Source organism: Neovison vison, chromosome 5 (assembly GCF_020171115.1).
Source record: "Neovison vison isolate M4711 chromosome 5, ASM_NN_V1, whole genome shotgun sequence".
In the NCBI taxonomy this organism is placed as follows: Eukaryota; Metazoa; Chordata; class Mammalia; order Carnivora; family Mustelidae; genus Neogale; species Neogale vison.
Genome location: NC_058095.1, coordinates 34,499,180 through 34,521,360, shown reverse-complemented (window position 1 = coordinate 34,521,360; position 22,181 = coordinate 34,499,180). Strand labels below are relative to the sequence as shown.

The 22,181-nt window shown below is 47.2% G+C and overlaps 1 protein-coding gene across 11 annotated transcripts in view; it reads right to left on the bottom strand.

Annotated features, from left to right (window-relative positions):
* Positions 1-5,317: 5,317 nt before the first annotated feature.
* The window catches only part of ACACA (acetyl-CoA carboxylase alpha), a 289,079-nt gene continuing 272,215 nt past the window's right edge, over positions 5,318-22,181 (bottom strand). For all 11 annotated transcript variants that reach the window (XM_044248459.1, XM_044248461.1, XM_044248460.1 and 8 more), the window contains 4 exons: positions 16,990-17,144; positions 16,102-16,272; positions 9,458-9,594; positions 5,318-7,635 (listed from right to left, as the gene is read on the bottom strand). In XM_044248459.1, coding sequence (XP_044104394.1) covers positions 7,512-7,635; positions 9,458-9,594; positions 16,102-16,272; positions 16,990-17,144 — 587 coding nt within the window. In that variant the 3' untranslated portion in view covers positions 5,318-7,511. The remainder of the gene's footprint in view (positions 7,636-9,457; positions 9,595-16,101; positions 16,273-16,989; positions 17,145-22,181) is intronic.

Sequence of the window (22,181 nt, the reverse complement as noted above, 5' to 3'; positions counted from 1 at the left end):
CATCAACATTATTTTCATTTCCTTTGGATATATACCTAGAAGTGGGATTAGTGGATCACATGGTAGTTCTATTTTTATTTTTTTTTTAAAGATTTTATTTATTTATTTGACAGAGAGAGATCACAAGTAGGCAGAGAGGCAGGCAGAGAGAGAGAGGGGGGGAAGAAGGCTCCCTGCTGAGCAGAGAGCCTGATGCGGGACTCGATCCCAGGACCCTGAGATCATGACCTGAGCCGAAGTCAGCGGCTTAACCCACTGAGCCACCCAGGCGCCCCGGTAGTTCTATTTTTAAATCTTTAAGGAAACTGCATACAGTATTCCATATGCATCAATTTACATACATACATATCATTTAGAATGATCCTATTCATCAATTTATATTCTCACCAACAGTGCACAGTGTTCCTTTTTTTCCCACATTCTCCTCAACACTTATCTCTTGTTTGCAATTTTAGCCATTCTGACCAGTGTGAGGTGATATCTCACTGTGATTCTGATTTGTATCTCCCTGATGATGAAAGATAAACCCAGTTTCAGGTACTTGTTGACCATTTGTTGGTCATCTTTGGAAAAATGTCTATTCAGTCCCTCTTTATTTAATCAGATTGTTTATCTTGCTAGTGAGTGGTTACGCGTTCTTTATATATTGAGGATATTAACCCCTTATCAAACGGATGATTTGCAAATATTTTCTTTCCCCTATAGGTTGCCCTTTTATTCATTCTGTTGATGGTTTCCTTTGCTGTGCAGAAGCATGTTAATTTGATGTAGTCCCACTTGTTTATTTTTGCTTTTGTTGCCTTTGCTTTTGATGTAAAATTCAAAAAATCATGGTCAGGACTGATATCAAGGAGCTTAGTGCCTATGTTTTCTTCTAGGAGTTTATGGTTTCAGGTTTTACACTCAAGTTTCTAACCCATTTTGAGTTGATTTTTCTTTTTGTATGGTATAAGGGTTTGTTTTAATTTTTTTGCATGTGGCTTTCTAGTTTTCCCAACACCATTTATTGAAGAGACTATCATTTCTCCTTCTATATTCTGGGCTCCTTTGTTGTAACTAATTGATCTTATATGCCTGAGGTTGTTTCTGGGCTCTCTGTTCTGTTTATTGATCTACGTATCCATTTTTATGACAATGCCATAATGTTTTGAGGATTGCAGCTTTGAAATATAGTTGGAAATTGGGATGTATGATGCCTCTAGCTTTGTTCTTCTTTTTCAATATTACTTTGGCTATTTGGGGTCCTTTGTGGTTCCATGCAAATTTTAGAATTATTTGTTCTATTTCTCTGAAAAATACCATTTTGGTAGAATACTTTGATAGGGACTGCACTGAATCTGTAGATTGCTTTGGGTAGTATGGATATTTTAACAATACTAATTCTTCCAGTCAATGAACATGGATTATCTTTCCATTTATTTGTGTTTTCTTCAATTTCTTTCATCAGTGTCTTATAGTTTTCAGTGTATGTGTCTTTCATACACTGGAAAAAAGTGTTTACTCCTCCAGTAAAATTTATTCCTAGGTATTTTTTTTTCTTCACTCACAAATGGGATTTTATTTCTCTAATAGTTTTTTAGTGTATAGAAATGCAACTGATTTTTGTATGTTAATTTTGTATCCTAAACTTTACTGAACTCATTCTTTTTTTTTTTTTTAAGATTTTTATTTATTTATTTGACAGAGATCACAAGTAGGCAGAGAGGTAGCCAGAGAGAGAGGGGGAAACAGGCTCCCTGCTGAGCAGACAGCCCGATGTGGAGCTCAATCCCAGGACCCTGGGATCATGACCTGAGCTGAAGGCAGAGGCTTTAACCCACTGAGTCACCCAAGCACCCCTGAACTCATTATTCTAACAATTTTTTGGTTGAGTCTTTAGCATTCTTTATATATATGTGTGCTTATATATGTGTGTGTGTGTGTGTGTGTGTGTGTGTAGATCATGTCATTTGCAAATGGAATTTTACTCTTTCCTTCCCCATTTACTTCTTCCTTTCCAATTTAGATGCATTTTCTTTCTTGCCTTATTGCTGTGGCTAGGACTTCCAGTACTATGTTGAACAGAAGTGGCAAAAAGGGGCATCCTCGTCCTTAATCTTTGATCTTAGGAAAAAAGCTTTCAGCTTTACATTGTTGAGTTTGGTGTTAGCTGCGGGCTTGTCATCTATGTCCTTTATTATGTTGCGGTACATTCCCTCCATATCCAGATGCTTCCACATGTTTAGGTTTGTTAACAGCAGCACCGTTGTGGTTTTGTTTTTTGGTTTTTTGTTTGTTTGTTTTTTGTTTTGTTTTGTTTTTTGTCTCTGTCCATTTGGACTGCCACAACAGAATGGAAGTCTGAGACTAGAATGCCAGCATGGTCAGGTGGGGGCTCTCTCCTGGGGTCCTCACATGATGGTCTCCTCACATGATGAAAAAGGGAAGGGATCTGTCTGGATCCTCTTAGAAGGCAAAATCCTATTCATGAAGGCTTCAACCTTATGACTTACTCACCACCCAAAAGCCCTGCCTTCTAATATAGATCACTGGCGGGGGCTAGGATTTCAACACACCCAATTTTGGGGACATTCAGACCATAGCAGTCCTCAGTGACACTTTTGCATTGTGTCCATGTAACTAGTGTCTGGAGACAATCCCCAGATTTCTGCTCATGTAAGGGGGATGGTTCCTTGAAAGCTTTATGAGGAAGATACTCTAGAGTGATGACCGATCCTGTATCTTATGGGCGTGAGGGAGGGGAGGGTTAGAACATGGAGAACCCTAACATATATCAAGAATTTGCTACTAATGTCCATCTCTTGATTTGTGTTAAGGTAATTTTTCAAAAACCCCTTTGAGCTCTTTGTTATTATCCATTTTTCACAGATTAAGAAGGCAGAAACTTTTCCAGAGAACAGGAATGAGAGACCAAATATTTGAACCCGGCTCAGGCTTATTCCAAAGTCTTTTAAGTGGCTCTGAAGATACCCACCTCTGTTAGCATGGACAAGAGTATTGTTAGCTTTTTCCCAAGTCAGGGCCTAGTTGTCTGTCATCCTTTGTCCCTTCTCACCCCAATCCTTCCTGCTCACTCCAGACCAGTCGTAGGTAAGCATGTTTGGGATTAGGCCCATCATTCAGCCATCTCTGAGCTCCAGTCTATTTCCTCTCCTTATGGTGCCCAATGGGTAGAGCCCACTGGATGGTTCCAGGTCCTCTCAGAGCTGAGACACCATTATCCTCTCCCACCCCATCCCCCTTGTGCCTCTCTCCCCTGCCCTCACCTCAGGGAATCTTGTTTTTGAAGATTTTGCCTACTGCATTTATGTCCTGTTCCCATTATTTATTATCATTAACTATCTCTTGGAACTTCTGGCAAGCAGGCAGTAGCCAGTACTAGCTGGGTTGGTAAAACTGCCATCAGAAAGACAATGGCATGATGAGCCTTAGCTGCCTGCCTGAGGCATACCAGTGATCTGGAGTATTGAAAACAGCTGACAGTTGCTTATTATCTCTATGCCTCCTGGGGTGGCCTGGCTGACTATCCTAGGTGACCCCAACTCACTGACCAAACACATGGAGCCGCACTGGAAGCTAGACTTCTCAGCACACATGGCGGTGGTCTTTTCATTCCATTGGGCTGCTTTCTAAATTTTTTTTTTTAAAGATTTTATTTATTTGACAGAGATCACAAGTAAGCAGAGAGGCAGGCAGAGAGAGCGAGAGGAGGAAGCAGGCTCCCTGCAGAGCACAGAGCCCGATGTGGGACTCGATCCCAGGACCCTGGGATCATGATCTGAGCCAAAGGTAGAGGCTTTAACCCACTGAGCCACCCAGGTGCCCCTGCTTTCTAAATTTTTGTACCCAGTCTTCCCATGCTCCCAAACCAACCAAAGGCTCTCCACTCTCTCCAGGACATGTCTTCTTCCTTGGCCTTGGCTTCCTTTTCCATCTGGAAACCATTCTCTGCCAGGAAGCTTCAGCCCTTAACTGTCTGTACCACTCATGTGGCCCTTAGTGCTTTCTGCCTCACTGTATGGATCAGGTGGGCTCAGCTTTTGGCCTGGGAGGAGCCAGCCAAGGAGCCCGCATTTGAGTTCGCCTCCCAGGTCAGTTCTTCTCTAGGCCCCTCACCAAGGCTTGCACATTGGAGGAAGCACAGAATGCGTCCTCCCTGTGATGGTATTAGGCACTTGTATTCATCACCGCGTCCCTGTTTGTCGGTTAATCACGGAATCCCTGAATGTTCTAACTTTACTTATTATCCTGGTAATACCAGTGGTGGTGTTAAATTTTCTTTCATTGAAAAGAAGGAAATAACACTCCCCAACAGAAGAAAGCACTGTATGTGTCAGGAAAGTCCCTGGAGGCAGGAGCAGACCCTTTCCTCATTTGTCTTGCTGACCTTCCCCAGAACCACCAACGGGTGTGGGCTGAGAGCAGGGACACTTCAAGTTCACATCCTGGGATCTGGTTCTCCTCTGCCTATTTAGGGAGGAGGGAAGGCGGCCCACGGCGTCTATGCCGACTGGGACTCCCTGCCCACGGAATACGACATCTGGCGGCAAAGAGTAATTTTCCCTCGAGTATCCCTTATTACTCTAAGAACATTCATTCACCTTAGGGTGATTCAAATGGATGTATATTTACAACATAGTATATATACATATAAAATAAATATATGTAAAACATATTTAAAATAAAACATTTTATTTTAGGAAAAAACACCCTTTGCTAAACATCTCCAGGAGACCGACAGATCATTCCAAGCTTAATACTCAGCAAAGGCCAATGCCTCCCTTCCCCGCTGTCTTGTGGCTCCTGCCTTTCTTTGCAAATGTTGGGGGATTGGTGTTTTGTTCTTTGCTTCAACCACATGGATTTACAGACAGAAACTGAGGCAGAGGGTTGAAGGCACACAAGTTAAGAGATCCCTGCCCCTAGTGCCTTTTTGTGCCCAAAGTTAGCATTCAAAATCCATTAAGCAGCTAAATTAGTAAGAGAATCCATAACCTTCCAATAAAACTGGCTTGAGTGAGCTCTGAAAATGGTTTGCTATTCAGCTGGCCCAGAAAACCCCATAAAATTGTGCAAACCAAGAGGTTCCTTCGAAGAACACCCCAGAAACTGCCCAGGCCATCCAGGGGTTATCTGAAAAGCCCCCAAGTCTCTGAACGTCACTTTGCAGGAGCGCTGCATGCGCGCCATTCTGTCCCCGGAAGGGCTCCACTTGCAGCAGCGGGACAGGCGCTCCCCCTACCCCTGCTGAAAGCTCCCCTGCTCAGTGGAACATGGACGAGGTAGCTGGGCACGGGCTGAAATGACAAACAGTCACTCTTCTACAAATGTGGACATTTATTTCAACAAAATGTGAAAAGAATACATTTGACTGATGCTCCTTGCTCATCAGGGTATGTGTCCGTCGAGTCTCAATGAGACCAGTGAAGGCTGCTTTGTGAACGAAGGGACTATGGCAATCTCAGCTCGAGCAAGTCTTGGTCAGTACATCATTTCTACTCCTCCGAGCTCAGTAACCTTGCACACGGAATGGTCTGTGGCTCTTCCCGGCTGCTCTGTATGACAAAGCCCTGTCCAGGGGAAGACCCACAGGGAGGCGCTCTGGGGACGGGGGAGCAGGCCGTGGAGGCTTCTAGAGAGGAACCGTATTCACTTACTGCATATCATCATCTGGTCAAGGGGGAGAGGTAAACCGAGTGTGACCCACCTGCCTCTGGAGAAACGCCAGGGCAAACAGAGGGGTTTGTGGAATTTTACTAATTATGGAAAAAAATCAAAGGCCAATCCAGTTTTTACTTAAGGTGATACCAGCAGGAGTGGATGCCTCTTTCGGGACTGAACGTGGTTCTTACCTCTTCCTGCCCTCTCTGGTGGTGCTGAACGCTGGCACCTTGCACCAGGGCCCCCTGACCGAGGCTCTGCGCGCCAGCGGGCGGCCAGTGACTAGCCCGCTCCCGGGGCCACCTGCACAAGCGCTTCCCAAGGAAGGGGGCGGGGCTCGTTGTGCGCAGACTCTAGCGTTAAGGCTCAAAACTGTAGCGTGTACAAAAGTATTCGTACCACCGCACTAAAATGTCCTAGTGATTCATTCCCTCCTTGGTCATCAGGGACACGTGCAATTAGCTGCACCATGAGAACTGGAGGCTACACCAGCCTTGATCACCTGCCACTCTGGCTTTAGGAATACCAACAGGGGAATCCATAAACTCTTTCCTCCTTGGGTAAACGGGTTGTTGAAAATAAACTCTCTCTACCACGATGCGGAGGCTCCTGCCGCTGGCCAGGAAGGGCCCAGTGAGCCCGGAAGACAGCAGCACCACGACGGAGTTGTAGATGATCTTAAGGTCATGTGGGTTCTCTGTTCCCTGGAAGCCTGCTCACACCGGGGAAGGCCAGTCCCTGGTGCTTAGAGCAGAGATGTCACCAGGGTCCCTTTCAGCAGCTATGGGGAGACCAGCTATGCCTGCTGCTTGCGGACACCCCAGGAAGAGACGAGACCCAGAGGGAGGAGGGACGTCCGCTGCTAGGAGAGATGCCCTGGATATAGAGCTGAGTGACTCTGTAGGCACTAGTAACCTTTTGTAATGATCAAAGCTCCAGGCTTCATAGTTAAGTTATAATAACCTTCCAAGTCCTAAAAAAGAGAGACTATCCGGCCCACACCCTCGTGGCATGAATAACTACTTATCGGCAATGGAGAGGGCCATCCCCCAGGCTCCACTTTGGCCCCGCTCAGTCTGCTGGACCTCCCACGAGGCTCCTAGCAGATCCAACAGCTGGGTTCGCAGGGACATGCAAGGTAGTGGTCGGTCAACCATCTTTCCGTTTGTTCTGAGAATCAAACCCACAGCTGAGGCCCCTAAATCAACAACAGTGACTCGGTCTTCTTCCTGGATCAGGGTTTTGCCCTCATCTTTGAGGTCCCAAGGACCTTGCAGATTTCACACTCCACGAAGAAGGTACCTTGATGTGATTAAACCGGGAACTATTCCTCTCCTAGTGCATACCGGGCTGAACGTGAAGGTAAAAAAAAAAAAACGATGGACTTGAGGCTTCCTCCTGGGCCCAGCCCTCCACTGCTGCCTATGGCTGCAGGCTCATGGGGCCAGGGGTGAGGGAGGGCTGCTGGCTGCCTGACCACAACTCCCATTTCCCCGGGCTGGGGCCCAGGAGCTGTCAGGCCAGGAGCAGCAGTCCTGCTTTTGTGTAGTGAGACCTCATGGTACAGGCTTGTACCCTTCATTGCCTTCGCAGGTCCTGGCAGGGACAGAGGGCTGTAGTCACAGACAAGGTAATAAATACTGAATGGGATGGGTGTGACCACTGGGGGCTTTGTGACCCTATATCCCAGTATGTCATGCATAACCTGAAAACGTTCAAGGGGAAGCAAAATGCCACTTGGATTCCAGTGCTGGGTCTCCTGTGCCTTCTCATTAGAGTGGTTTCAGCTGGAAGAGGCAGCTCTAGCCCTTTTCTCCAGAGGCAGGGCGGGGATGGGCAGGAGAATCTTTCTACGTTGAAGGGGAGTCCATCGTGGAGAGGATCCGCACGATTTCTGCTCGCTGTGTGGGTGAGATGTGCTGAGTCATGTGGACGATGGAGTCCATGGCAACCTCGGGATTGGCCTGCACCAAGCTGGGGAGGAAGAGAGGGGATGGTGAAGGAGAGAGCCAACAGTGTCTAGATGAGGGGAGCTTATGAACTGTCTGACTACATGCTGACATTTCGGCTCCCACCACATCTGATTTGTCTTCCTACGTGGAAAAAGTCCCCAGCAGCAATGCAAGTACGAGATGGATGTGACACGTTTTGCTACATCAGAAAGTAAGGAATTACTTAAAAACAAAACAAAACAACAACAAAAGCAATGGGGGCATGTCATAAAGAAATTGGAACCAGCACAAAGGTGCTTCCACTGGCCAAATCTGGGACATTCTGGGCACTGAAGAGAGTGTAATAATGAATTGCAAATTATTAAAAAAATAGAAATTATTGGTGTAGATTAATGAATACCTACATGAATGGAGGAAAACAGAAGACTTTTTGCTTACAGGAGAGCTGGAGTGAGGACTAGGGAGGACACAGAGTTGGAAAGTTATCCTTCTGCAACCTCGCCGTAAAGACTGGATCAGACAAGAGCCCTCCTTGGATGCTAGATCTGGGTGGAAATCCTGATGAGGAACAGGAGATCTGCATGGCCTTTAAGCGTGTCCCCAGAGACTGACTTGGCGCAACGGGGGAAATCAGTAATGATGCAGTGGAGAAACTGAGTAACGCCTTGACCAGGTGATTCTAACACCAGGAAGGGCAGATGACAGGCTGTCTCTGCAGGTGGTACCCCGTGAAGGCCACTTCACATATGTACTATTCCATGGAGAACGTATAACCTGAAGCTAATCATGAGAAAACATCAGACAAAATCAAAACAAGCAATGTTTTACAAATGATGGATCAGGGGTGCCTGGGTGGCTCAGTCATTAAGTGCCTGCCTTCAGCTCAGATCATGATCTCAGGGTCCTGGGATCGAATCCCTCATCGGGCTCCCAGGTCAGTGGGAGGTCTGGTTATCCTTCTGCCTCTCCCCTTGCTCGTGCTCCCTCTCTCTCAAATGAATGAATACAAGCTTTGAGAAAAATGGTGTATTAGATATAAGCTTCTATCAATGTTGGGGCACCTGGGTGGCTCAGGTCATGAGAGCGAGCCCCACACGGAGTTCTGTGCTGAGCGTGGATCCTGCCTGGGATTCTCTTTCTCCTCCTCCTCTGCCTCTCCTCTGCTCTCTCTCAGAAAAACAAAAACAAAAACTTCTATGAATATTAAATTTACTAAAATCGATCCTACTGTGGTTATATAAGAGAACATCCATATTAGCAAATACACACTTTAATATTTGGGGTAAAGGGCCATGATGGCCATGATCTATGTGACTTATCCTTAGCAGGTATATGGGAGCATGGATCTGTGGGAAAGCAAGCACACTCAAGTGATAAAGCAGATGGGGTAAGCTGTAAAATAATGGGTCGATCAGGGTAGAGACTTGTCTTCTGCACTGACATTTACAAATGTCCCCGGCTGCCTCCACCCCCCTTGGAAGGAGAAAACTGAAAACTCTTGGCTCAGGAAGGGAGGAGGTAGTTTCCCATGATGCTGCCATGGCATCAGCTTTTCTCACAGAATCCTTCATCCAGTCTGAAGATCTGCACTTGGAGCTAATAGTTGGGCACAGTGAACTAAGCCTTCATCTAGCAGAGATTACTAAGTGTCCTACAGACCAGGAGCTGACAAAGAACGGTGTTTCAGGCTCTATTTTTATTGGACGGTCAACTATAGTGGTCCCAAACAGAAAAAACCCACAAAGATTGTAAGGTACCATCTCATGTTTTGTTCTTAAATCTTTGCTCCTTCCAAGGAAGCGAGCCCAATTTCTCCTACAGAAGTCCCCCACTGCGGGTCTCACCTGCGGATCTGCTTGAGGACATAGTCTCTGCTGATGTATTTGATGTTCTCCTCGATTACTGAGCGAACGCCGTCTTCCTCTGTTAGCTGTTTCTCCAGCCACTCCACCAGATCCTTGTTATTGTCCCACACATAGGCCTGCAAACAGACGACTCTTGGTCAAACACCCGGGGCCAGGCCAGGCCGGACACCCTGATTGTTCACGATCTGGAAAGTTCACTCCAACAGCTTGCTCACTGTAAAATAGTTGGTCATGGTTCTCCACTCTAGCTGGCATTGTAGTGGAAAGAGGCCCCAGGACAGGAGCTGTCCTCATTCTCTTTCCTTCTTTTGGTTCTAGATGCCTCTTGGGCCCCTGGAGGCATCCGTGCTCACAGTCTGACTCAGGTTCTATCATTCCAGGGCTCTACCTATCCCACAAAGGCTGAGAGAATGTAATCAGCTTATGGATTTGAGAGAAACAGTTAAAAGCCCAAATTGTTTAGTGAAGTGCTGATTGAGGGGTGCCTGCCTGGCTCAGATGGTAGAGCATGTGACTCTTGATCTTGTGGTTGTGAGTTCGAGACCCATGTGGGTATAGAGTTTAAAATCAACATGTGTTTAAAGGAAAAATTAAGGTGTGCCCAGGTGGCTCAGTTGGTTGAGCATCAACTCTTGATTCCTTTTTTTTTTTTCCTTAAGATTTTATTTATTTATTTGACAGAGACATGGTGAGAGAGAGAGCACAAGTAGGGGGAGTGGGAAAGGGAGAAGCAGGCTTCCTGTTGAGCTGGGAGCCCGCTGTGGGGCTCGATCCCAGTACCTGAGCTGAAGGTGGAGGCTTAACCTACTGAACCACCTGGGTACCCCTCCACACTTGATTTCTGCTCACGTCATGACCTCAGGGTCATGAGATCGAGCCTGGCACCCAGCTCCATGCACGGCGCAGAGCCTGCTTGAGGGTCTCTCTCTCCCTCCTGCACTACCCCCTACTTGTGTATGCACTCTCAATAAATAACTAAAAAAAAAAAAATGAAATGTGTCTTTTCTGAGGAGCTCTTAAAATATGTCTCTAGGCCCTGCCAGGCTGGCAGAGGAGTTGTCTGGTTGGGGAAGTGTCAACAAGGCACAGAGGGGGAGGTCTTGCTGCTAGGGGAGAGCTAGGAGGTCAGAAACCGACCCCCCATTTTACTTTCTATGAGAATATTCCAAAGGGGCAAGGCGTCTGTAACCCTGAAAATCTCAACAAACCACCTTGTGCCTCCTTTTTTTCGAGATCATTTAGCTGAGTATTTCCTAGGTAGTTGACTACATAATAATTCAGGAGTGTGTTAGAAACCTAATAGCCTTCTCCTTGCTCTCTTCTCCTCTCATTTTCTTTACAAATCATTTAGGAATCGTTTTGTTAATGGTTTCCGGAAAACCAAGTACCACCATTAGGGCTCATTCATATTTATGTCATTTTGTTTGGGTAATTAAACACAAAGCTCGTCATTTAAAGGTGCGCTATCCTTCTCTGTTATCACTAACGAAGTCAAAGTCAGAATGACAATGAGTTGGGCGCTGTAATTTAATAGGTGGGTGCATTAGGGACTCTCAGAGGCTTTGAGGCTTGAGCTGTGGCTCAGGAAACCTGTACACAAGCAAGGCGCCTGAGCCATGGCTGTCGCTTCAGGATCCGTGAGGCATGGGGGTGGGGTGGGGGTGTGAGGGTGGGGTAGGGGGGTGGACATTGTCTTCTTCACACCCGTCAAGGGCAGCGGGGTGCAGTTTTCTGACTTTCTGTTTCATGCCTTCAAAAAGAATGCTTTCTCGCAGACTCTCACTTGCTCATCTCTGACTTAGCTGGTGAGTTAGCTGTGACTCCTCGCTTACTACGTCATGTGATTGACTTCCACAGTTCGAGAAATTTTTACGCCGTCCTTCACGGTTGAAGGATTAAGGAGCCCAGGATTAAGGGTCAGCAGCACGCCCTTCCTAGTTCTGGTATGCAGTTCTCTTTCTGGCCCCCAACGCGGCCGCTCTGTTTGGAGTAGTGGCTGCGGAGATGGGCTCTTCTCATCAGGGTGGGATGGCCAAGCGGGTGTCAGCCCCAGCCCCGGTCAGGACTGTGTCGCCGTCCCCATGGCAAAGGGCAGGGAAGTGTCTGGTTCTGGAGGAAAGGAGGTGCTACGTCAATCTCTATGGACAAAGTCGGGGGGTGGTGATGTTTTCCCCATAATGCGGTGGTCTTCTCTCTGGCACCCCAGCACATGTGCACCCCACTATGGATTGGACACACTGGTCCTCTGACCCGCTGCCACCGAACTCGGACCCTTCCAACTTTGTCGTCGGTGATTTAGACTTCTTCACAGGTTGAGGACTTACACACATGCCCTCACTTATGCAGATTTTGGGGGTTGGAAAAAATAGTGAATGCTTCTTGGGTTTCAGAATGGGAAAAAAACAAAACAAAACAAAACTAGATTTACCCAAGAATCCCAAAGCCTTTAGTTTAGGAGAATATTTAATACTCTTATTAATCATTTTTAATCCGTTTGCTTTTAATTAAGAAACAGCATGATGCTTTCCTATCAACATATGCCAGGGAGCAGATTAATTGTGGCTTAAGATAACTCTCCTTGATTGGTGTAATGTATTAGCTAACGAGATGCCTGCTTCTAACGGCGCTCAGACACTATGCTGGAAAGCCAGCTACCCTCTAGAGAGAACTCTTCTGCCTTCCCCTCCCGCAGCCACAGAATATGCTAGGTGTTTAAATGAAACATTTAAAAAGTTCCTAGACAGGATTAAGGCAACACATTCCAAGTTTTGGAATTGTTGCTCTAAAATCTCCTCTTTGAAGACATGGCCCCACGCATGAAAGATCTGCTGTTTGCTCAAAATAGGACAACTGGATGACAGCCACCGAGCCAAAGCTCAGTAAAGTTTCCCTCACGGCGTAGTACACCAAGGCGAAGGGGTCACAACTCCTAGTTGACAGCACCTGGAGCGAAAACAAACCAATGGAAGCATCCACGGTGCCAGGGGGTTTTCCTAACGGGCCTGGGAGGGTTTCAGGTACTGCCGTGGCCTAACCACACGCACCGGGAACAGCAAGGGTCCTAACCATGGAGTTAGGGAGGCTATAGGTCCTTGTCTGCCCTCCTAGAACAGAGATGTAAGACTCATCATTCCAGCCATCCGGAAGGACAGGCCAACCCTATTCCCCGAAAGAAAGCCATTATCATTTTCCTCCTTAAAATTATAAAATCATGGCTGATTATTCCAAGCATTCCAGTGTGGATCTTAAAAGCCAGTGAGAAATGCTGGGCTGCTAATCTCATGACCGGCCTGGGCTCATAAGTCACCTGCCTCACACTCCTCCCAATCAGAACATTCTAATACCAATAAAGTATTGATAGTTAAACATCACAATGTTGGCCTTACAATACATGTTCAGCGGATGCTTTATCTTTCTCTGCATCAGTGGATAAGTATCTCAGGCACTACGCCATTTCACTAATTGTATGTAGTAATTAGTCTATCGCACAAAATCTAAATGACCTGTTTAGAAAGTTTCCTTTCAAAGTATTGGATAGCTGTTACGTCCTCCTTATTCAGTGTACAGGAGGGCCAGAGAGTGACCAGGGCACAGTCTGATGGATGTGAGTCCCGATTACCATGCCCTGTAAATAACTCATCTTGTGGGCTAGCTGGAGACCCCTCCAGCAATGTGATTTTTTTTCTGAGGCCTTGGAGTAAAACAGCAAACAGCCATGTGGGCTGGGGCGGCCTGCGGACCCCGTCTCCTCAGCTGGCTCCAGTCTCAGCCCTACCCGGGGCCAAAAAGTGTTTTCCAGGTTCTGCCTTCCCTCCTCCTTCCCAGGCCTGAAATTAGAAGTCTGGTGTACAAGACTTGTCCAGGGGTAGCATGAGGCCGGGTTTTGGGGACCGAGGAAATCCAACCCTATCAATGGTGCTTTTACCTCTGTCATCCTTACAAGGGCCTCCACTGACCGACCATCTCGTTTGGAAATCCAGGAGTCTTGTGACTCCTGGGAACAGATTCCTCTATGGGAAACAAAAGACTTGCCCTGCTAAGTTATAGAGCATCACAGTGTCTTCAAATTTCCTGTCCCTCAATCTCTTTCTTCAGGATTAAGATTTAAAAAAGTGAAGGGGTTGTGAAGGGTCTGGATCATAAGAACATGCTGGCACCCCAGACTGTGGGCACGTCAGAGCGAGCCTCATCAGAGGACACGTACTGAGAATGGACCGTGCTCACAGTTCCCGCCACAATCAGGAAGTCACACATCTGTAGCTCTTAGGTCAGCTCAGCACACGTCAGAGGGTAAACTGAGCTGAGAGGAGCAAACGGGCATCATTTGAGTGTCTACTGAGTGCTAGGCATCGGCTTCCATGCCTTCTTTATCATGTCATTTAAAACTCACTGGATCCCGTGAAAGAAACATTATCTCTATTTTACAGAGGAAGGGACGAGGCTTAAATAAGTATCATGTCCAAGCCGGCCAGGCTGGGATATGCCATGTTCGTGACATTCTGAACACCATGTTCTGCTCTAGGCCCCAGGCCACGCAGAATTCTCATCTCAGTTGTTACTACTGAGGCTTGGTGGGGGTGGGGGGATCAGTCTTTGAAATACCACATACTCAGACTGTGGGTCTGAAAATCAAGACCGAGAACCTACCCACACAACAGATGCACACTGTGTTCCTATGACCCGACTTAAACCCAAGTTCTCGGTACCGTTTCCGGCAAGCTGCAGTGATGCTCTGCTTCCGTCTGCAGTGAAGCCCTGAACCATAAACCTTACGATTTCCTACAACAGGACTGTCCCAGTGGGTTCCAACAGAGTCTTGTGACTCCTGGGAACAGATTCCTCTATGGGAAACAAAAGACTTGCCCTGCTAAGTTATAGAGCATCACAGTGTCTTCAAATTTCCTGTCCCTCAATCTCTTTCTTCAGGATTAAGATTTAAAAAAGAAAAACAAAAACACAAATTCTCTGGGACAAAACACACAGCATGGCTCATAGACCCCTATCACCAAACACCTTTCCCTGCTAGTAACCGTGGTGAGGATCAGAGGGTCACTTCCTGGTGTAAAGCCAAGGTCCAGACTCTGCCGGTGTTTGCACGTGAGACCCCGTGCACAGTATCTATCACTGTTTGAAGAACCAAGGCATGTGTGTATGTGTGTGACATTTTTAAGGTTTGCAGCCGGTCCCCCGTACGGAGCTGCCTCTGTGCCGTCCCTACAGAGGCCGCACCGACGGCTTGTGAACTGTGCAACACTTTTTTCTCTCAAGGGCGCTACAGATCTTATCAGCCACCCCGCGCTCCACTCGTCCTGCTGAGCCTGCAGAATATGGAAGGAGGTTTCAAAGCCACATCCTAGCATCACTGCCCTTCCTCCCTCCTCGGCTGCCCTCCTGGACTAAAGAGCTCAAGAGAATGTGGTCTTCTGTGGATGGGAGGGAGGGGAAAGCCTTAGTGCCTGGGTAGGGCTGGCTCCCAGGGCTTCAGGCAGCCTCCGCCTGCCCTCGGGGGCGGGGGCTGGGGCTGTCTCCGGCACTGACTCCCAGCTAGAGTCTGTGCGTACATAGCCCACTGTTCTCCATCTCTGCGAGATGGCAAGGACCTGCTTCTCCGGATGCACCGTCCCCTGGCTCTGGGATGCTACGGAACCACTGAACGGCAGAGCCACTCACTTCATGCTCGGAGAGAAGCTATTCCTTCTCCTCATCCTTGTGCTTACTGAGGCCATGCACGTCCATTACTGACTAATGTGGTAGGAAGGTGGTGCGGGCCTCTCCTGGCCACACACACACACACACTCCATTTACCTAGCCGGCCACTCTTAACTGGAGAACAACCTCTTATTTTACACTTGCGTGACTTTCAATGCCAACTTCCACTAGAAGCTGCCAGTAGCCACTGACAAAATTGTCTCACTCAATTATGATGCCACAGACTGACCTTAACCTGAACCAGGTGTCACATAAGGCTGCGCTCGCCCGCTGCACATCTGAAATATTTATCTAAAGAAGCTTTTCAGTCGTAAAGAAGTGGGGAGGCTTAACACAGAGGTGAATCTTAGAAGCATCCAGATTCACTGGCTTTAACAATGACGGCAGATCTTGGGAGTTCCTTCTTGAGAACAGTCAGCAGAGGCGTCAAGCAACGCTTTGCAGGAAGAGGCTGAAGGGCCCGCCCTCCCTCAGTGCCCTAACCCAGGAAGCACCCAATGTTCTGATCAGAACAGCCATCAGGAAAAGACAGTTTCGGCACACAGAACCAATATTCTGATAAACTAAATATATGACATGTATGATTTACTTTTAACCCATATAATAACTACCAATAAAGGTCCATTTCTTTTTCTTAGTGTAAGTAAACAGAGAAATAAAAGTTCCAACTCCTTCCTCCCATCCTCTCATGGACTGTGTTGTGTAGCCTATAATTCGAGGGGCACATGCTGGTATCTGGTCAACCTGGGCTCAGACCCATCCCATCTCGGGGCCAGAGCACCGGGGACAAGCTCGCTCACTGTGTGGGGAGGAAACAGGGCTCACGCCTATAGGCTTCCCTTCCACTTCTGCCTTTAGAGGCCTAGGGATCCTCAGGTTGGGGTAAGGAGCAGAGCACAAAGGCATCTACCTACCTTCACAGTTCCCTCCACCTCCACAAACCAGCGCCGTAACATGGCCTGGATCTGACCATCAGTCAGCTCTGGGTTGGCATTGTGGATTTTCTTTTTGACCAGGTCCTCCAGCAGGAGACGCCTCAGTCGCCAGTAGAAGAAGGTACGGGATGTTTTCCAGTCCAGGATATCCTATGTTCAGATAAGAATAAGCTTAGTCACCTCAGCCCTAATCCCTGCTCAGTGCCCACTCCAGAGGGAGCTCCATCACAAAACCGCACAAAAACCTATTCTTTAGCAAGCCCTCAGAAGCTTGACACTGGCCAGGACTGTAGCACCTGCCACTGTCTCCCCAGCTCAGAGGGGACTGTAGCACCTGCCGCTATCTCCCCAGCTCAGAGCTACAGTCCCCTACCCAGAGCACTGCACACAGCCAAGGGCCTCACTAATGTGAGCTCCACGTGTGCCTGAGATGTTCTGGGAGGACCTGTGACTCTCCAGATGATGAGACAGTGAGGAACTGGTCTGGAGCAGAATGGCTCCTACAACTTGCACACAGATCGAATGTGACTTGACTGCTGCTGGAACCCGGGCACCGGGTCTGCAGCCTGACGACCACCAGAGCAGTTGTTCCCAGATGAGGGTCATGAGACGCAGTCTCCCACCAGTGAAATGGAACTTGCCTTCTGAGGAGTGTAGAGTCATGTAAATCAGAAATTGCTTTGGGATAACAGATAACACAAAAAAGGGAAAAGTCTCTCCAAAAAAACCTGAAAATGGTTTGATTTGCACCAACTGTTTTAACCCACCCCTAACAGCTTTCTGCTTGGGAGCCAGTGTGCAGGAGACACATGCCCGCCGCTCACAGGGCTCTGACATGTCAGGAGAAGTGGCAGCTACCGTACTTACGTTAATAACACCCTTCTCCTGCATCCGGCCCGGTGTGTCGTGCAAGTCAGCAAACTGCACAGCTACCTGATGGTAAATGGGAATTAGGAATTCCTCCCGCTCCTTCAGCTTGTTCTCCAGCTCCTTCCGCTCTGCTGGGCTGAGCTCTGGGGTGCCTGCAATTAAGCAAACCTGCCCGTCACACTCTGTGCTGACCCGGAGTCTCTCTGCGGCGGTCATAGGAAGCTCGGAAGCACCCCTCCTCCCTCTGTGGCCTGGCTCTCCATGCTCTTCACCACCGCTTTACTGAGTAACAGAACTCTGTGAGATGCCAGACTGGTCCTTATCTTGCCACGGGGAACCCACATGTCCTCCTTTTGCTGTAGAGGTCACAACTGTAAAAGCAGCCACAGGAGTCCCTTCTCTCCAGGTCCTTCTCTGAGCGGGCACCAGCAAACGCATGGGGGCCCATGTCTCCTGCATTGTCTCACAGCCTGATGGCCAGGCCCCTCCTTCCCACACATGACTCCATGCCTGGGCCTGACTGACCAGCATTCGCGCAGCCGGACCATTCTGCGCGTGGGACAGGGGAGGGGAGCAGTCCCTACACCTTCAGGTCCAGACCAGCAGCGCCTTCTCCCATGTCCACTCGCCCAAGGACTCCTAAAGTGGCAAGCTGCTGTAACTGCACAATCTCTAATTCAGGCTGGAAAACTCTTCACCTGACATCAGTAGCATATAGTCTAATGAGAGCCAGACCTGTGTGCCTCCTGCCAGCTCAGCAGATTAGATTAGCCAGCTTCCTAGTCAACACCTGGGCTCCTACTGCCAGAGCCAACCCCTGACCAGACTGATAAAGACATTCTAGTTCTTAGGCTAAAAGTGAAGGAAGAGGGGAGAAGAGAAAGCTAGTCCGCAAATCCCATCTGGACCACTGAGCTTCTAAGCACACAGCACCCTCACTCAACAGATTCCTCTAAGGAATCTGGAATTCCCTGTAACAGGGAGGACCCCTGCCTGCCCGCCCTCCACCCCCACCGCCTTCAATCAGTGGTCTCCCAGTAGAGGTGCTGCCATGTTAGGCTTTCTTCCTAATTGCTCTCTGAATGGGACTTGTAATCAATACCACAAATTTAGCTGCCTGCCTAGTAAAGAGGAGTAAGTCTAGCTGAAGGAGCTATAGGTGACAGCCCCTGGTGTTGGGGACAACCTGAAATGCTTTGTCACCAAAGCTGACAAATAAATACATGACCACAGGTGATGGGCTGGAGAAGAGAAAGGTCTATTTCAAGCATGTCTGTCTGGGAACAGGCCTTGCTCTTTATGCCACTATGAATCATATGACATAAACAGCCTTGGGCTGCTGAGTGAGCCGTAAGTATTCTAGATAAACACATGTTAATAGAACAGGGATGTAGCCACAGCACCCAGTTTCATTTTTATGAGGTTTTTTAGATGCCCACCTCCACCACTTTTTTTTTTTTTTTTAAAGCCCGTCACTACTTGAAAACCACAAGGAAGAGAGCTGATGGCTATGTCTTCCTGGGCGCTCACGTAGAGGGCAATCACACTGGGGCCTAACATGCAGCAACCTTCTCTCCACGCCATGCAGAGCAGGGCTGTGGGATAGGATGAAGGCCCATCCATTCTGGGGTGGATCTGCCTAAAGAGCCAATGGGAGGAGAGCCAACTGATGCCTTCGGAGATGAGACTATCTCAGTAGTCCCCTAGCCAGGGAAGCAAACATTTTTCCTTCTCTAGGAAGAGAAACTGGGGCTGTAAAGCTGGGGCAGGAAAAACAGAAGATGAGCCTGGCTGCCATAAAAAGCAAGAAAGCACTCAAGTGACTGACTCAAGTTAAAAGGACACAGGAGCCAGTTTGAACGTATTCCCACTGGCCAAATCTGGGACAGTCTAAGCATCAAATTTATCAAAAATAGGATGATGATATTAATTACCAGAATATTTATGGAATGAAATAGCCTGAGAGTCCATTCTAATATAAATAATTAAATGGGGGAAAAGGGAAGGGAAAGTTCTCCCTTCCAGCAGAATAATAATTAATAGACATAGAAGGAATGATGGAATTAGAAAATCACCATTTTGAGGTGCCTGGCTGGTTCAGTGGGTTAAGCCTCTGCCTTCGGCTCAGGTCATGATCTCAGGGTCCTGGGATCGAGCCCCACATTGGGCTCTCTGCTCAGCAGGGAGCCTGCTTCCCCCTCCCCCTCTACCTGCCTCTCTAACTGTGATCTCTTTCTGTGAAATAAAAAAAAAAAAAAAAAGAAAGAAAAAAAAAAAGAAAATCACCATTTCACCACCATCACAGCAATTGAGTCTGCCAAGAATTACCAATGTGTACTAAAAGTAGTGGGTGAGAGTTTGATGAGGAATGGAATATTTACATCGTCTCAAAGTATCTCCTCATAAATTATAAGCGAACAAAACCTTAAACAAGTAATCACAATTACCATCACCAAGAATAGGACAATCTGACATATGCCTCCTGATATGATGTCCTGATCATAAATAACACTCGGCAATATTCCTGCCAAAAATACATTATCTGGATTTAACCATGGGGAAATACAAAACAAACCTAGACTGAGGACCATGCTACAGAATAGGGGCCTCAGGTATCTGGCTGGCTGGGTTGGTGGAGCATGTGACTCGATCTCAGGGTTGTGAGTTTAAGCCCCGTGTTGGCCGTGAAGATTACTCAAGAAAAATCTCACCCCCCCCGCCAAAAAAGGTGGCCTGTATTCTTAAAAAAAAAAAAAAAAAAAAAGTCAAGATGATGATAGACTAAATAACTGAAAACAGGCTGCAGTATGTGGTCTAGGGTTAGATCTCAGATCTGAACAACAAAAATCAAGTCTGTAAAGGATATTATTGGGACAATTGGTAAAATTTTGATATGAATCATGAATCAGATAGTAGTATTGTTATCGATGTTATAGTTCCTAATGTAGATAAGTGTCTTGGGTTATGTAAGAGAAAGTCTGTGTTCTTAGAAACATACTAAATACTTCTGGATAAAGGAATACGATGTCTACAAATGATTGTCAGAGGGTTTGCAGAAACTGTGTGTGTATGTGTACAGAGTGCACAGGCGAGCACATGTACATGAACACACAGAAATGATCAAGCAAATGGGACAAGATATTACCAACAGGTAAATCTGAGAAAAAGGCATCAGAAGTCCTTTGTACTATTCTAGTCACTGTTTGGTGAAACTATATCAAATGGAAAGTTAAAAAATAAGCCAAGCTAAAAAAAAAGTTTTTCCTGGCTCTGTGATGCCAAAAATCAGAAGCCAAAGTTAATATTTGTGGGGCAGAGGGCACCATTCTAAGTGCTTCGTATCTATTAACTTGCTTAATCCTTACAACAACCTCAAAGCTGGTATTCTTGCTGTCTTCATCTTACAGGTGAGCAAACTGAGCCACTGAGAATTTATGTAACTCACCAAGGTCACAAAACCAGGAAGGGGCAGAGCCAGGTCTCAGGTACAGCAGTGTGGTACCCTGAAGACTTGGGGCAGAGGACAAGGAAGTGCTTCAGTAGCAGAATCTCGTTCATTTCAGGAAAGGCTCAATGATGATGGCAGGTGGCTGGCTGATACAGCCGAAGTTCCATCTTAGTCCCATTCCATAACTGATACCAAGACAACGCTTCTAACAATTCCTGCTCTGTAGGATCAATTTCCTGGGCATGTCTAGTATTTTTAAGATTTTATGTATTTATTTGAAAGAAGAGACAGCACGAGCAGGGGCAGAACAGACTCCCCACTGAGCAGGGAGCCTGATGCGAGGCTTGATTCCAGGACCCTGGGACCATGACCTGAGCTAAAGGCAGATGTCCAACTGACTGAGACACCCAAGCACCCTGTCCTAATTTTTTGGTAAACATTGATCATATTTACCACATTACATTTAAAGTGTCTGTTTATGAGATTACTTCTTCAATCAGTCATGTCTGTCAAACCGTTTCTTTATACCCCAAGTCCCTAACACAGAGTGTGGCCTATAGCATTACTCACTAAATATTCCTCCTCTGACTTTCTTTACATTCCACTTACCAACCTTCACTTGATATGAACACAGTGTCATGCAGATTTGTCTGCACTGTTTCAGAACACCCAAATGAAGTGTTGTTACATGAGGCCAGACCTGGTTCCTTGACTGCCAGGGTGAAACAGAAATGTTTACTTCACTCTGAGTGAGCAGTCATCTCTCTATCAAACAAGAAAGCAGTGACTTTAGGCTCATTCATTACAGTGATCCAAGAACTTGTCCTTCTGATGCTACTGGGGAGTGTTTAAAAGTTCATGTAGATGGTTTCTGTGACATGGGACCTGACAGGCACAGCCTTTCTCTCTATAGCCCTTGCCCCCCTCCCCGACCTTGTTTTCCACTCTTTCGTCTAAGGCAGCCCATGACTTAGAAATTATGCACACTTCTCATGAAGGGCAGAGTGCTTGGTGTCCTCTGTGAGTCACCTGAATGTATGTTTTACTCCTTAATCAAACAGTACATCTGCTCTTGGGAGAGCATGCTGTTTGCTCTTGGGTTGTAGCAATAGGCCAGACTATAAGTCCGGAGCCACATTCAGGTGCGGTGTTGTTCAGGGAGGGGACCAGTTGTGCGGTGGGACTACAGTTTTGCAACACTTCTGTACTGGTTGCCAAGCAGTCACGGTCCTGATCACTGTGAGCAATCACTTCCCACCCTGAGAACTGGGGCCACTCTTGCTCCAACACTAAAACCTGCTGGGTCCCTGAAACCTGCTGGGCAGGCCCAAAATTTGAGGGTGGCTCCTCGTGTTCCTGTGAGATCAAATGAACACCGTAGCAGTTTTCCCTGCCAGGGATAGGGGATGGCAGGACCAAGGATACAGATGAATAGGAAGTTCCAGACCTTTAGAACATCCTCTCTCTGGGTAAACAACCAACACTGTGCTTATATATGTGTATACCTGTACCATATACAATGCATACCGTTTACTGAGCACTTACTATGTGCCAGGCACCACACTTACTGCTTTCAGGATCACACAGCTTGTAAGTCACCATGCACAATTCAGACCTAGGTCCGGCCAGCTGTTAACACTGCTGCCAAGCTGCAGGCCTCAGTGTCACTGAGCGCTTTCCAAGTTGCTTCATATACATCACCTCTAACCCTTTATAACAACCCAACCTTACATACAGGGCA